General features: G+C 52.4%; 1 protein-coding gene across 1 annotated transcript in view; it reads right to left on the bottom strand.

Annotated features, from left to right (window-relative positions):
- SUGP1 (SURP and G-patch domain containing 1) overlaps positions 1–16,924 on the bottom strand; it is a 44,837-nt gene that overhangs the window by 21,436 nt on the left and 6,477 nt on the right. Inside the window, exons 3-7 of the mRNA XM_003915223.5 lie at positions 11,573–11,676; positions 7,421–7,648; positions 5,295–5,418; positions 4,919–5,019; positions 3,844–3,967 (exon numbers count right to left, since the gene is read on the bottom strand). Coding sequence (XP_003915272.2) covers positions 3,844–3,967; positions 4,919–5,019; positions 5,295–5,418; positions 7,421–7,648; positions 11,573–11,676 — 681 coding nt within the window. The remainder of the gene's footprint in view (positions 1–3,843; positions 3,968–4,918; positions 5,020–5,294; positions 5,419–7,420; positions 7,649–11,572; positions 11,677–16,924) is intronic.

Genomic DNA, 16,924 nt, shown 5'->3' with positions numbered 1-16,924 from the left:
TTTTTTTTTGAGACAGAGTCTGGCTCTGTGCCCCAGGCTGGAGTGCAGTGGCGCAATCTCGGCTCACTGCAAGCTCCGCCTCCCGGGTTCACGCCATTCTCCTGCCTCAGCCTCCCGAGTAGCTGGGACTACAGGCGCCCGCCACCACGCCCGGCTAATTTTTTGTATTTTTAATAGAGACGGGGTTTCACCGTGGTCTCGATCTCCTGACCTTGTGATCCGCCCGCCTCGGCCTCCCAAAGTGCTGGGATTACAGGCGTGAGCCACCGCGCCCGGCCCATTTGTACAAATTAAGAGGTAAAAGCCACAACTGTTCAGGAGGGAAGGGAACAGTTGGTCAGATTTGGAAAAGACACTTGACAGCCAGGTGAGTTCAGACACAGATTTGAGGCCAAGCTGGGGAGGCTCACTTGCCAAGGCTAAGCAGGCATGGGGATGTGGGGGCATCTTCCTGGCCTCAGCTGGTGCTTCACCCTGAATGTCCTCCAGGATGGCCCAAGGATGCATCACAGTCCCCTGGAGGGTCTGCCCATCTTGGGGAGGAGGTTACAATGGCACCCAATGGTGGACCCCCATGAGGGGGAGAAAGTGGAGCCCCCACAACCCCATCTAGAACAGGGCTGAGTGCACCACCAAGGCTCCCCTCTGGTGGAACTAATCCCAGCCTGAGCCGTGATAACCACTGTTAAGGTGTTTCCTGTCAGTTTCAACAAAGATTTACCTTAATAGAGCCGTGATCCTATTTTACATATCCCAGTTTTAAAAAAAATTTCTGCCTGAAGCTGATGACATAAGCCTTTCCTGTTAGAACGGTGGAAGCATGTTCACTGACTAGCCTTGCCTCAGTTTCCTCACGCTGGGCTGCCGGCTCACATGGGTGCCTTCTGAAGGCGGCATACTCCACTGGGGAGATGCGCTGATGATTTAGCCCACAGAGGCTGGACACTGTGTCACTGACTTTTCTTTCCTTTTTTTTTTTTTTTTTTTTTGAGATGGAGTCTCGCTGTTGCCCAGGCTGGTGTGTAGTGGCATGATCTTGGCTCATTGCAAGCTCTGCCTCCTGGATTCAGACCATTCTCCTGCCTCAACCTCCCGACTAGCTGGGACTACAGGTGCCCACCACCCACGCCCGGCTTTTTTTTTTTTTTTTTTTTGTATTTTTTAGTAGAGACGGGGTTTCACCATATGTTAGCCAGAATGGTCTTGATCTCCTGACCTCATGATCTGCCTGCCTCAGCCTCCCAAAGTGCTGGGATTACAGGCGTGAGCCACCACGCCCAGCCTACTGACTTTACTATAGCTGATGCTCTATTGACATGATTTCCAGGATGTATCTCAGAAATGGGAGAATGACTACTCCAAGGGATGGGCGTTTCCAGCTTTTCATTTTTATTTGTTTGTCTGTTTTTCAAGACGGAGTCTTGCTCTTGTTGCCCAGGCTGGAGTGTTGTGGCGCGATCTTGGCTCACCGCAACCTCCACCTCCCGGGTTCAAGCCATTCTCCTGCCTCAGCCTCCTGAGTAGCTGGGATTACAGGCATGTGCCACCACACCTGGCTAATCTTGTATTTTTAGTAGAGATGGGGTTTTTCCACGTTGGTGAGGCTGGTCTTGAACTCTCGACCTCAGGTGATCCACCTGCCTCAGCCTCCCAACGTGCTGGGATTACATGTGTGAACCACCACGCCCGGCCTCATTTTTTATTTTTTGAGATGGGTCTTGCTCTGTCACCCAGGCTGGAGAGCTATGGCACGATCTCGGCTGCCTCTGCCTCCTGGGTTCAAGCGATTTTCTTGCCTCAGCCTCCCAAGTAGCTGGGATTATAGGCGCACGCCACCATGCCCAATACATTTTTATATTTTTAGTAGAGACGGGGTTTCGCCTTGTTGGCCAGGCTGTTCTCAAACTCCTGACATCAGGTGATCCACTTGCCTCGGCCTCCCAAAGTGCTGGGATTATAGGCGTGAGCCACCACACCAGGCCTCCAGCTTCTTTATAGCCATGCAGTTGGTTAAGAATTGTTTCCCAAAGTGGCTGGGGTGTGCCTGGCCCACAGGCGTGACAGGGAAGGGCCAGGAGTGGCCACATGAGGTGGCTGTTAGATTTGGGGGTGAGGGGAGGTCTGCCAACCACGTGGGTCCAACCAGCATTTCTGTGCTTTGGGGCTGCCTCATATCTGACCCTGCATGGAGATTAAACACAGGCGCAAATCTGCATGCCCCGCAGGGGCCTGAATACCTGGTCGTCCCCCCTGACCCATCCAGTTCTTTCCTGGTCTGGCTATAGTTCTGCAGTGAGTGTGGGGATGAGTTCCCTTCAGCCTCAACTCCTTTGGCTGCCCAGGGTACCCACCCCAGGCGACCTCAACCAGCCTGGCCTCCCCCACAGCCACACCTGACAAGCTGGGCACCTGTCAGCAATACCCCGGAACAGAAAGGACACACAGCATGGCCGGGGCCACCTGCACCAATAGTATCTCTCAGTTCTGACATCTGGGGAGAGGCTAGGCTGCAGCGACTGGTCCCTGGACCCCTCTGACCGGGCAGAGCCACCAGGCTCTGGGCCTTGGACAGAATTCCAAATCCTTGCCTGCTTCTCCTTTGAAAAGGTTTCACAGTCAGTGTCTACCTATAACGACAGCAAACTAGGTTTCCTATTTATATAGCCTTAATCAGGCAAATGAAGGAAAGACACAATGACTTGGAGGAGACTAGTGACCTAACCCTGAGGTGTGGCCAACAACTCAATGGTCCCCAGGGCAAGTCCCAGATTCAGGACACCTGGGGGGCGCTCCAGTCCCAGGCAGATCCCTCTCCTGAATTCCAGGCCCAAACAATCCATGACCCCAACACAGGCTCCCGGACACAGAGGTACGAGACTGGGTACACAGAGGTACCAGCCCCTCTCCCTGTCCCCATCCACTAGGTCAGCTGAGCCTTGACCCTCCCTGTTCCCAGCCCCCACGTTCCCTCAGTCCCACCTCCCAAGGGTGGCCCACTGCCCTCGTCTGCCTGGACCTGGCCTGGCCATGTCTGCCCACCCTCCACGACCTTGGTCAGTGACCACAAAAAGCACAGTTGCCCCATCTGCGATGAAGTCTGCTGAATCAACCAGCCCAGAGAGCTGCTGCTCCAGGACTTTGTCATGTGCTGTCACACCTCCTCAATGACTGAGTCGGGGCTTGTGTAACCTCATGGGCACGTTACCCCCACATCCCCCAGGCACCCACTCGCCTCCCCGGGCACAGAGTAAGTGCCAAACCCACCCAATGAATTGATGAGTCAGTGAACACAGACCCAGCCACTGGGGCTAGGGTGCGACCGCATGGTGGGGGATGGCAGGGAGGCTAGGCTGCTTGTCATGCACCCACCCTTCTGTGGAACTCACATACAGGCTGGGTGTTCCCCCTCCATAGATCCTAAAGTTCTCCATTCTCTGCCACTTCCCTCGTCATAAAGGGGAGACCCTGAGAACGTACACAACATAAACTAAACACTACTGTGAATTTCCACTTGAGAGCCTGACCTGCCCCCGGTCAAGGGCTGCCATGTGTCCCAAAGACAACTGGGCAAGTGCTAGAGACTTTCTCCATGAGGCACCTAAAAGACACAAAGGCCCCAAAGGCCCCGTGCACCTGCCTCAGACACCACCCAGGGTGCTGGTGTGCGTGTGGGACATGCCTGCAGGGAGGCAGAGCCGGGCTCTGGGGTCAGAGACTCTTAGACCTGCCAGCGTCTCACAGTGGGACCCCAGCAAGTGGCTGGACTCTGCCGATCCAGTGTCCTCCCCTGCAGGGGGGCTGTGGCCAAGGTGACGGTCACCTCCCTGGCAGGGCCCCCCTTACCTGAATGCCTGGTTCTCACGGTTGTTCTGGAGGGCAATGGTTTCCACCTCGGGACCCCCGTCCGCTATGAACCTGGCCAACTTTTCTGCAAGGTTCTTGACCTCTTCGTCCTCTGGGGGTGAAACTTTAAGCAGGCTGTCAGTACTGGGCTCAACTCACCACACCCAACAGCCTAATTTCTGCTAAGAACCCCAAGGGCAACAAGTGGGGTTTGTTTTAGGAATGATGCAAAGAGAAACAGGCAAATGGGAATCAGATTACTGCACTGGGACCAGACGCCAGAGTTCATAACACACCTCCAGCCCCCGCCCCCTGCCCCCCCACCCTGTCCAACAAGGGAGGTCAAGAGGGCCTGGGACACGAGCCAGGACAAACGATCCAAACGTGACAGCAGGTCTGGGTGGGGTAGGAGGGGAGATGGGAGCACCCCAGGTCACATGGCTGGGGGTGCTGTTGGGCCTCCTTTCCTTGGGAGAGGCTCAGGGCACAGGGCCACAGGGAACACAAGGAACAAACCTCTGCAGCCCGCGCTTGGCCTGAACATCAATCCCGCCCACCCACCAACACTTGGCTGGGATTTTATGTCATCGCAGTCGAAGACCAGCTCGTATTTCCCCTTCCCCTGAAATTCATCCCATCCGAATTGCACCAGCTGACAGTGTCTGTCCCCCAGGTCCTCAGCCGTACACTACACTTGCCCTGTCCTCAGTGCCCAGGAGGAAGCTGGGGCTCATTAACACTTGTTAACGTAACAAAGAACCAACAAGCAAAAGCCCCCTCTACCCAGGGTACTGCCCTGAACTGATCTCCCAGGAGTGACCTTGATCGCCAAGAGCACCCGTGTACCCCACACATGTGGCTTGACACTCAGGCTTCACCAGGTCCTTGGAGCACTGAGGGGGAAGGTGGTGTCAGACCCATTCCCAGAGTGACCCCAGATGCCTGGGAGAATACTGACCTCAACCACCAGTGCCACACAGTGCCACTCCAGCGCCTCCAGGAACCCCAATTCCACACTGGGGCACGGTATGTCCACAGGCCTCCCCAGAACCTCCCGCCCACTCTGTCCACCTACCTTTCTGAGAGGCTGCCTGTGACTTCTGTGCTTCCTTTCTTATCTCAGCCACCTTCTTCCTGTAGTAGAGGAATTCCCTGCTATTCTTATCGTGCAAAAATCTGGAGAGGAGGAAGTTTGCAGAAGAGAGGGAAAAATGAGTATCTGTGATAGGCGTATCCCTGTAGCTTCTATTGCACAAAAAAAGGCAGGCTGGCGAGCAGGGACCCAAAAGCAAGTCTCCGTGCCACATGGGAGCCACTCGTCACTTCTAGTGAGAATCAGAAAACGCTCGGAACAGCATCCGGCCCACGCTAGCAAGCAACCAGCCCCGCACGTGCGACTGTGCAGCAAATTCATTCAATAGCACGGCCTTCCCTTCCCCGGAGATACTCACGCAAATGCTGGGTTATCCTTGTAGTCCTCCATAGCTACTTTTTCTAACTCGGGGCCTCCTTCTGCCACAAAGCGGGCCAATTTCTCTATCACTTTCCGAGTCTCGGCTCCCTCTGGGGGTGAAACTTTAAGGAGGCTGTCAGTACTGGGGTTCAACTCACACACCCCACAGTCAATAGGCACACTCTCTCTACGGACCACAACGACAGAGGGGGTGGGGGGAGAAGAGTGTGAGATGCAGGAGGCTGTCGGGCGTCCCGAGTCCAGGCACAAAACACCATGATGAGGGGGGAGTTGGTCTCACTGTCTTGGTGAGACACACTGGGTGGGAGAGAAGTGTGTGAGGCTGTGGTGAGCTCCAGGCTGGAAGCTAGCAGAAAATATATCCAGCTTCCCCTGGTTGTGGGGGGGAAACGCTTAATTCTTTTCTTTCTTTACCAGTTTTCAGCATAACACATCGGTTCCCTTTCATCCTTCAAAGATGACACATTCTTTTTTTAAAAATACCATTATGAGCTCTGATTTAAACACACTGGGTGGGTTTCGATCCATGGCAATTAGTGTCATAGAAGCTCTGCAGCCGGTGGAGCCTCTTCAAGCTGGCTCCTGAGGGCTCTGGACATGGCCCCAGGAGTCTCTGATGGCCTCCTTGCCATCTGCCGGGACAGGGCGCTCCAAGATCATCTCATACACTTCCTGCCCAGACCCAGAGCCAGCCACTTCTCCAAGAAGTCGGTTTCCATGAGAAACTGCGTCTCCAGACCAGCATCTGGGCGCTAGGGATGCTCAATGCCACGGGCTTAATCATTATCTTGGGGCCTTTTCAGTGAACAGAGCTATAAAGATATATTTTTATATATGGATTAGCCTCCCCACTGAGCCATGTGGAACGTGCTTTTGCATTTTTTCCCTGGCCTGTTTCTGAGGCTGAGTTTGTCAGCTACTACACAGATCGCAGCCCTTGTAGGAGACGCACAGGAGAAATTTCTCACTGCCAGCAAGTACCTGGCAACTGGGCAACATGCCAGACCTGTGGCTAATCTTATTCCCCTTGTTGCTTGGGCTACTGGGAATCGGGGAGAGGTGGGGAGTGTGTGGCCCAGCAAGCGCCGCTGTGAGGTCCCAAGGGCATTCCATGACCATCTTTCACCCTAGGTCGCCCTCCTGCCACAGGCCCAGCAACAATCCTGACCTGGTCGCTGTTTACAGGAACAGGTGGGTTTCTGAGGCCACGCAGACAGTGGGCCATAATGAGCTTCAATTCAAGGGCCTCGAGACACTTGATACCCCTTGTAATGCAGCAGTTCCCAACAGGGTACCCTTGGAGCTGCAGGGGAACCTCTCTAAGGAAAGGACACACACCAGCTCCATTCTGACTAATGGCCCAGGGGCCAGGCTGGCCTCTGATCTGCTCGGACACACAGCCAGAAGCAAGGGGTCTCAAAGCTGTCATGGCACAACTCCACGGTCGCTTCAGTCTGTGCTGTCAGGGTGACGTGACCTCACCAGCCAGCCCTCCACGCAGTTCAGGTGTCACGGGGCCTCATTCTGAATGTGGACAGGGCTAGACTTGCTAGCAATGCTGTCACCACAGCCACCCCCTTTGCCCTCCTATGGTGGGGGATCTGGACAAGCTCACCCATGACCAGTGACCGTCCTTTCCTAGGAATAGGAGAGAACACCCTCCAACCTGCGGCTCATACCTCTGGCCTAAACGCAGGGGACAGTAACCCACGGTTGGGGCAGTGCTTCGGGGCCTCCAGGGCTCAGCTGAAGAGCCTTAGAAGCTCCTCCAAGAAGGGATATGAGGATGCCCTTTTGGAGCAAATGCGAGAAGGGCGTGCGCCCCTGCCCTGGCTGGGTGAGCCGCTGTGTGAGTGGAAGATGGATCCCGCTGCTCCCAAGATGAAGCCCACGCGCTGATGCCCAGCAACACCCCAGCCCTGCCCCCTCACCCTCCTTTGCTCTCCTCACCCCAGAGGGCCCAAGGCTCAGCTCGGAGACCTGGCGGCTGCAACTCAGCCCAAAGCACCCACGCCCCTGGCAGCACTTGCCCTGCCCACCACAGATCCCACCTGCTAGAGCATGGGCACTGGTGGTGGGGGAGCAGCAGCTCCCACAACTTACCTTTGATCTCCAGCCACTGCTCATAGTCCTCCTCCTCGTCCTCATCGGGGGACTGGAAGACACTTGGGCGGTGTGCCACGGGCAGCTGCTTGGCGTGGGAGTAGCTCTTCATGGGGCCTGGCAGGCTGGTCAGCCCCAGGCCTGTCCGCCTGCTGATGAGCAGGGACCTCTTCCCGGCACTGGGGGTGGGTGTGCTGGGAGGGGCGCTGGGAGCACTGGGCGGGGCATCTGGTATAGAAGGAAGGATATGCGCACTCAGGGTGCTGGGTACCTCTCCCGAGTCCCCAAATCCTAGTTTACAACCATTCCCTTGGAGGTCTGTGGCCAGGCTAACTGACCGGGGCCAGACTACTGGGTGTTCTCACCCTGAGACCTGATGGGGAAGGGACTCAAACCAGCCTTCCTCATTCTAGGATGAATTTGGCCTCGGGTTAACATTTCTTAGCTGTTCCCTAGGAAACCTGACAAAGGTCGAGGACCAGCTGTTTCACCAGTAACAATGGGCTCTGGTCAGTAAATCCCAAAATCAAGAGACATGGGCAGAAGCTCCGTGGGTGAAGATTTACCCACCTGGCCTGTTACACTGCACACTTGTAGGCAACCAACCTACAGACAGGGGTCCCATTCTTTGCACAGGCATTGCTACCGCTGGGGAAGGCTGGGAATCCCCTGGGGCACTGACAAGGGGTCCAGGTGCAGACCTGAAGACCAGTCATTCTAGCCCATACCTTGCTGTCCAGAGGACCTACAGTGCAGAAGCACCCACACCAAAGCAGGGGATGGGGCAGGGCTGGTGTGTGACAGCTTCAGGAAGAGCCCTGAGTCTGGGGGGGAGCAGCATCATGAAACTGGCCAGCTCACCACCCTGAGAACAGGACTAGGGCCCCCAGACCATTAGATAGAGGCTGGCTCTGCACTTGTGGGCCTCATCTTTTTTTTAGTGACAGGGTCTCGCTCTGTCACCCAGGCTGAAGTGCAGTGGTGCAATCATGGTTCACTGCAGCCTCAACCTCCTGAACTCCTGGGCTCAAGCAATCCTCCCAGCTCAGCCTCCAGAGTAGCTGGGGCTACAGGTGCTCACCATCATGACTGGCTAATTTTATTTTTATTTTTTTGCAGAGATGGGTTCTTGCTAGGTTGTCCAGGCTGGTCTCACACTCTTGGATTCAAGCTATCCTCCCACCCCAGCCTCCCAAAGGGATTACAGACATGAGCCACCAAGTCTGGCAGGGGCTTCATCTGGTTTTCTTTTGTTTTGTTTTGTTTTTTTTTGAGATGGAGTCTCGCTCTGTCACCCAGGCTGGAGTGCAGTGGCTGGATCTCAGCTCACTGCAAGCTCCGCCTCCTGGGTTCACACCATTCTCCTGCCTCAGCCTCCTTAGTAGCTGGGACTACAGGTGCCCACCACCTCGCCCAGCTAGTTTTTTGTATTTTTTAGTAGAGACGGGGTTTCACCGTGTTAGCCAGGATGGTCTTGATCTCCTGACCTCGTGATCCACTCGTCTCGGCCTCCCAAAGTGCTGGGATTACAGGCTTGAGCCACCACGCCCAGCCGGCTTCATCTTTTTAAGCCTTAGCTTCCTAAATGGAAAGTGTGGACATGGAGGCAACCAGCTGCTTACAGAACCCAGTAAGATTTAGATGTACCATCTAGACCTAAAAAAAAATCATGTCAAGTAAGAGAAAAAAGCTTGGAACAAAATGCACACTATGTCGTCATCTGGGTAAACGGTCAAACATCTGAAACTATGGCACATACTGCTTGAGAGGACAACAGCAGTTGTCAGACACACAACTTCTCGACAGTTATTTCCTGTAAGAAAGGGGGATGGGAGGACTTCAACCTCTGGTATTCTTCTTTTTCCCTTTTTGAAACTGAGTCTTGCTCTGTTGCCCAGGCTGAAGTGCAGTGGCGCGAACTCGGCTCATGGCAATCTCCGCCTCCCAGGTTCATGCGATTCTCCCGTCTCAGCCTCCCAAGCAGCTGGGATTACAGGGGTGTGCCACCATGCCCGGCTAATTTTTGTATTTTTAGTAGGCACAGGGTTTTACCACATTGGCCAGGCTGGTCTCGAACTCCTGACTTCAGGAGATGCACTTGCCTCGGCCTTCCAAAGTGCTAGAATTACAGGTGTGAGCCACTGTGCCCAGTGAGTATTTTTCATTATTAAAAAAGATCAGGAGTATCAAAGGCAAAATGTTACATCTATGAATTCTTTTTTTTTTTTTTTTTTTTTTTGAGACAGAGTCTTGCTCTGTTGCTCAGGCTAGAGTACAGAGATGCGATCTCCACTCACTGCTACCTCCGCCTCACAGGCCCAAAAGCGATCCACCCATCTCAGCCTCCCAAGTACTTGGGGTTAAAAGCATGCACCGCCATGCCTGGCTAATTGTATTTTTTTTGTAGACAGATTTAGCCATGTTGCCCAGGCTGGTCTTGAATTCCCAAGCTCAAGCAATCCTGTCCCCTGCAGCCTCCCAAAGTGGTAGGATTACAGGCATGAGCCACCGCACCCAGCTGACATCTATGAATTCTGAGAGAAGAAAACACGACATGTGTTATCAGATGTCTACCAAAGGAAAACAGAGGTAGAAAGAGGTGTCCCTTCAGAGGATTGAGAGCACAGGCGTCGTCTGCTTGTACGGAGCAAGGGACATGGCAGGCACTAAGTCCACATTCCCTGGCACACAGGGTGTTACCCAATGAACACCAGTGCCCCGGTGGTCACTATTGGGTGCCCCCAGCTGCCTGCCCACCTGGCACCTCAGCAGTAGCAGTCCCCAGAATCTGTTCTCTGATGTAGCTCAGGTGTCTCAGGTCAGCCCAGTGTCCCTGCAAACCCTGTCTGCAGAAGACCTGCTCACTCCTGCTGGTGGGTTCAAGCTGACCCAGCTTAGGGATGCCTCCAACTCCCAAAGTGGTCCCGCAAGTGTGGGGAGGGCTTCATCATGGCTCCACCTGCCCCCGACTGAAATCTGACTTATCTGTCTCTGCTCCTACAGGGTAAGCACACTGAGGGCAGGGTCTATATTTGCCACCTTGGTAATTTTTTTTTTTTTTTTTTTTTTTTGAGACAAAGTATCGCTCTTGTCCCCCAGGCTGGAGTACAAAGGCGCCATCTCGGCTCACCGCAACCTCCAACTCCTGGGTTCAAGCGATTCTCCTGCCTCAGCCTCCTGAGTAGCTGGGATTACAGGCGCCTGCCACCACGCCCGGCTAATTTTTGTGGAGACAAGGTTTCACCAGGTTGGCCAGGCTGGTCTCGAACTCCTGTCCTCAGGTGATCCACCCGTCTCACCTCCCAAAGTGCTGGGATTACAGGCGTGAGCCACTGCACCCAGCCTGCCCCTTTTGGTATTAATTTATGTATTTATTACTTGGTCCGGGTACAACGGCTCCAGCCTGTAATCTCAACACTTTGGGAGGCCGAGGCAGGTGGACTGCTTGAGCTTAGGAGTCCAAGACCAGCGTGACCAACATGGCGAAATCCCAACTCTACAAAAAATACAAAAATTAGCCAGGTGTGGTGGCATGCCCCTGTAGCCCCAGCTGCAGGGAGGCTGAGGCAGAAGGTTTGCTTGAGCCCCAGAGGTTGAGGCTGCAGTGCACTATGATTGCACTACTGCATTCTAACCTGAGCAAGAGTGAGGCCCTGTCTCAAAAAAACAAAAATTATTGGCTGGGCGGGGTGGCTCACGCCTGTAATCCCAGCACTCTGGGAGGCTGAGGTGGGTGGATAACGAGGTCAGGAGATGGAGACTATCCTGGCTAACACGGTGAAAGCCTGTCTCTACTAAAAATATTTAATTAGCTGGGCATGGTGGCGGGCGCCTGTAGTTCCAGCTACTCAGGAGGCTGAGGCAGGAGAATGGCGTGAAACCGGGAGGCGGAGCTTGCAATGAGCTGAGATGGTGCCACTGCACTCCAGCCTGGGTGACAGAGCAAGACTCCGTCTCAAAAAAAAAAAAAAGAAAAATTTATGTATTATTTATTTATTTATGCCTTTGGTGCACGTATGCGTGGAACGAGGGCGATCTATGATTACGGGTGAGCAGAAGGAGTCTGAGGTGGGACCCGTCACTTCCCACATGCCTGGCAACCCCAGGGGGAGATGCAAGGACAGCACCAGGAAAGGGGAGGCCTACACTCACCTGTGCTGGTCTGTGCCTTCTGCAACTTCAGAAACTGCTGCAAGAAGCTACCATCGTTGGCAAACTTGTTGGAAACGCAGGAAGAGTTGTGTGCATTTGTGATTCTAGAACCAAGACAGAGGACAGAGAGGGTGAGCTGGCTAGAGAAGCAGTGAGGGCACCAGAGGACGAGGATGAGGATGAGGCCATCACCTCGCCCATCACGGTCCCTAACACACCCCAGCACTCTCACCTACAGAGACCCCAAACTAGCCCCCAGAGATTTCAGGAGACTACTGCGAAGTGTGCACAGCAGGCTTCGGTATGGTAAGCTGGGAACAATCTTGTTCTGATAAGAGCAATACTCCATGTATTATCTCTGCCTGAATATTAACCCTCCAGGTTCAAATGGCCCTCCAACAAGATGGTTCCTGCTCTCTCCGCACAGCACCTGTCCTCCCTTGCTAGTTAATTATCTGGGTTGTTACTGACTCACATCTGCCCTCCTGCTAGACCTTAGAGTTCTCTAAGGCAGGGCCTACACGTCTGTCTCTCTCTCTCTCTCTCTCTCTCTCTCTCTCTCAGGCTGGAATGCAGTGGCGCAATCTTGGCTCACTGCAACCTCCTCCACCCAGGCTCAAGAGATTGTCATGCCTCAGCCTCCCAAGCAGCTGGGATTACAAGCATGTGCCACCACACCTGGCTAATTTTTGTATTTTTAGTAGAGATGGGGTTTCGTTATGTTGGCCAGGCTGGTCTCAAACTTCTAACCTCAAGCGATCCTCCCACCTCATCCTCCCAAAGTGTTGGGATTACAAGTGTGAGCCACTGCGCCCGACCTATTTATTTTTAAGAGACAAGGCCTTGCTCCGTTGCCCTGGCTAAAGTGCAGAGCGTAATGGTGTGATAACAGGGACTACAAGCTTGTGCCACCATGCTTGGCTAATTTTTTAAATTTATTTTTTGGTAGAGGTAAGATCTCGCTATGTTGCCCAGGCTGGTCTTAAACTCCTGGCCTCAAGCAATGGTCCCACCTCAGCCTCCCAAGTCGCTAGGACTAAAGGCATGTGACACTGTTCCTGGCCAATGCCATTTTTTGATAGGCATGAAGGGCAGCTCTGACAACAGTGTATCAGCTGTGCCCAGCTTTGATTAATATTTAATCAAATTAAATACATTTGATTTAAATATATTTAGGCCCCTGGGTTTGCCTTTGTGTTAAACTTGTTAAAAACAGATTCTTTAAAAAGTAAAACGTATACTTTGCAAAAAAAAAAAAAAAAAGAGGGAGAGGGAGAGGGTGAAGATAAAATATAAAATGCCCTGTGATTCTTCTAGCAAGATTGTTTTGGCTGTTTTCTTAGAAATGTGTGATGCCCGAAGAAATGCTTGCAGACCCCAGCTCTGAGCTGCAGGCCCACATGGGTAAAGAAACACAGGCTTTGGCTAAGCACAGTGGCTCATCCCTGTAATCCCAGCTACTCAGGAGACTGAGGCAGGAGAATCATTTGAGCCCAGGAGTTTGAGGCTGCCATGACATATGATCATGCCACTGCACTTCAGCCTGGGCAACAGAGTGAGATCGTGTTTTTAAAAAAAAAAAAAAAAGAAAAAAAAGAAAAAGAGAGGCTCATTATGGAAAAAATGGAAATGTAGAAAAACTGAAATAGCCGGGCGCGGTGGCTCACGCCTGTAATCCCAGCACTTTGGGAGGCCGAGGCGGGCGGATCACGAGGTCAGGAGATCGAGACCATCCTGGCTAACACGGTGAAACCCCGTCTCTACTAAAAATGCAAAAAATTAGCCGGGCGAGGCGGCGGGCGCCTGTAGTCCCAGCTACTCGGGAGGCTGAGGCAGGAGAATGGCGTGAACCCGGGAGGCTGGGCTGTGAAGCCGAGATGCTCCACTGCACTCCAACCCTGGTGACTAAGCGAGACTCTATCTCAAAAAAAAGAAAAAACTAGAATAAGGCCCGGTAGCAGTGGCTCAAACTATAATCCCAGCACTTTGGGAGGCCGAGTAGGAGTGGATCATGAGGTCAGGAGATCCCGAGGACCATCACTGGCCTAACATGGTGAAACCCGTCTCTGCAAAATGAAAACTGGCGAGTGGTGTGAGCCTGTAGTCCCAGCTACCAGGGTGAAGGCAGGAGAATGGCAGACCTGGGAGGTGGGCTGCAGTGAGCAGGGTCGCACCACTGCACTCCAGCCTGGGTGACACAGCGCGAGACTCCGTCTCAAAAAAAAAAAAAAAAAAAGGAAAACTGAAATAAGTCTGGGCAATATGGAGAAAACCCCATCTCTATGAACAATACAAAAAATTAGCTGGGTGTGGTGGTGTATGCCTATAGTCCCAGCACTCCAGAGGATCACCAGAGCCCAGGAGGTCAAGGCTGAAGTGGGCTGCAATCATGCCACTGCACTCCAGCCTGGGTGACGGAGTAAGACCATTTCAAAAAAACTAAAAAGAAAGGAAAAACTGAAACATAGAAAGGAATGGGAAAATCCAACAAAGTCTATCTACTTTGCAACAACCACCATTAACACTGGTATATATCTTTATTTTGCTCTCTAAATTAGAAGTCAGAGGAAATAAGGCTGTGATCACAGCACACACTCTACTTCTTCCATTTCCTACTATAGCACACCATCCTGCTCCAATCTCAAATTCCTCACATACGCTGCTTTTTAAATCCACATGACTTTCCACCATATGGATGTACCAATGGTGCTAAAAGCTCATGGAGTCCACAGGGCTAGCCTTTTTCCTTTAAAAACGAAAAAGGAATAATGTTTAGTTCATTAGAACTAAAATAACCTAAATAAATCAACAAGGGGCACTGGTTAAATAAATGACAGGCCATCCACAAGGAAGATGGGGCAGCCCTGAAAAGTTGAAATTTTAGACAAGCAATCATATACAATGTTAAAGGAAAAACAAAAGGGCAGGATATAAAACTATATCTACAGTGTGGTTCTACTTACATTGAAATACATTTGAATTAAAAATTGTTAGAAAGGCCGGGTGCGGTACCTCACACCTGTAATCCCAGCACTTCGGGAGGCCAAGGCAGGCGGATCACCTGAGGTCAGGAGTTCAAGACCAGCCTGGCCAACATGACGAAAACCCGTCTCTACTAAAAATACAAAAAATTAGCCGGGCATGGTAGCGGGCACCTGTAATCCCAGTCAGTCACTTGGGAGGCTGAGACAGGAGAATCGCTTGAACCCAGGAAGCGAATGTTGCAGTGGGCCAAGATCGTGCCACTGCACTCCAGCCTGGACGACAGAGTTAGACTTCATCTCAAATAATAAAAAAAAAATTGTGGCCAGGCGCGGTGGCTCAAGCCTGTAATCCCAGCACTTTGGGAGGCCGAGACGGGCGGATCACAAGGTCAGGAGATCGAGACCATCCTGGCTAACACGGCGAAACCCCGTCTCTACTAAAAAAAAAAAACACAAAAAATTAGCCGGGCGAGGTGGCGGCGCCTGTGGTCCCAGCTACTCGGGAGGCTGAGGCAGGAGAATGGCGGGAACCCGCGAGGCAGAGCTTGCAGTGAGCTGAGATCCGGCCACTACACTCCAGCCTGGGCGACAGAGCGAGACTCCGTCTCAAAAAAAAAAAATTGTTAGACAAACATATCGGGCCAGGAGCAGTGGCTCACACCTGTAATCCTAATGCTTTGGGAGGCCAAGGTAGGAGGATCACTTGAACCCAGAAGTTTGAAACCAGCCTGGGCAACATAGTGAGACCCCATCTCTACACAAAATTTAAAAATTAGCTGGGCATGGCAGCGGACATCTGTAGTCCCAGTTACTCAAGGGGCTGAGGTGGGAGGATAGCTTGAGTCTGGGAATTCAAGGCTGCAGTGAGCTATGATGGTGCTACCGCACTGCAGCCTGGGTGACAGAGTGAGATCCTGCCTCTGAAATAAAACAGGCCCAGCGCGGCGGCTCATGGTTGTAATCCCAGCACTTTGGGAGGCAGAGGCACGTAGATCACCTGAGGCCAGCAGTTTAAGACCAGCCTGGTCAACATGGTGAAACCCTGCCTCTATTAAAATACAAAAAAATGGCCAGGTTCAGTGGCTTATGCCTGTAATCCTAGCACTCTATGAGTCCGAGGTGGGAGGATCAACCTGAGGCCAGGAGTTCAAGACCAGCCTGGGCCAACATGGTGAAACCCCATCTCTACTTAAATACAAAAAATAGCCGGGCATGATGGTGGGTTCCTGTAATCCCAGCTACTTGGGAGGCTAAGCAGGAGAATCACTTGAGCCCAAGAGGCGGAGGTCACAGTGAGCCGAGATCACAGCACTGCACTCAAGCCTGGGCAGCTAAGTGAGACTCTGTCTCAAAACAAACAAACAAACAAAAAAATAGGCCGGGCGCGGTGGCTCACGCCTGTAATCCCAGCACTTTGGGAGGCCGAGGCGGGCGGATCACAAGGTCAGGAGATCGAGACCACGGTGAAACCCCGTCTCTATTAAAAATACAAAAAATTAGCCAGGCATGGTGGCGGGCGCCTGTAGTCCCAGCTATTCGGGAGGCTGAGGCAGGAGAATGGCGTGAACCCAGGAGGCGGAGCTTGCAGTGAGCCGAGATTGCGCCACTGCACTCCAGCCTGGGGTACAGAGCCAGACTCTGTCTCAAAAAAAAAAAAAAAACAAAACAAAAAAATAGCCGGGCATGGTGGCGCACACTGGTAATCCCAGCTACTCGAGAGGTTGAGCAGGAGAATCACTTGAACCCAACAGGTGGAGGTTGTAGTGAGCTGAGATGGTGCCACGACACTCCAGTCTTTGTGACAGAGCAAGACTCATCTCAAAAATAAATAAATTAAATTAAATAGAAAAACACCTCAACACTCAACCAGCGCTTATCTCTGGGTTGCAGAGTTACGAGTGACTTTGGTTTTTTGTTTACCTCTCCTCTACTTCCTGGATTTCCTACCATGTACGTGAATTACCTTTAAAGTTTAAAAAAAGGAGCAGAAGTAATTTTATATGAAAGAGGAGGTTCAATGTTGACACTAAACAACCAGGACATTCTGGGCACCCCTCAGAGAACTTCACTCAGGAGGGACCAGGAAGAGGTGGGGACAAGGAAAGACAAGAAATCACATTCAGGCTGTAGAGTACAGTGAAAGGCTCCTACCTGAAAACCACTGGTAACAAATACTGGGAGATAAAAATGCTGGTTCTTGGCCAGGCGCAGTGGCTCACACCTGTAATCCCAGCACTTTGGGAGGCCAAGACGGGTGGATCACCTGAGGTCGGGAGTTTGAGACCAGCCTGACCAACATGGAGAAACCCAGTCTCTACTAAAAATACTAAATTAGCCAGGCAGGGCGGCGCATGCCTGTAATCCCAGT

This window comes from Papio anubis, chromosome 20 (genome assembly GCF_008728515.1).
Source record: "Papio anubis isolate 15944 chromosome 20, Panubis1.0, whole genome shotgun sequence".
Lineage (NCBI taxonomy): Eukaryota > Metazoa > Chordata > Mammalia > Primates > Cercopithecidae > Papio > Papio anubis.
The sequence above is the reverse complement of the archived record's forward strand: the minus strand, read 5'-3'. Positions and strand labels throughout refer to the sequence as shown.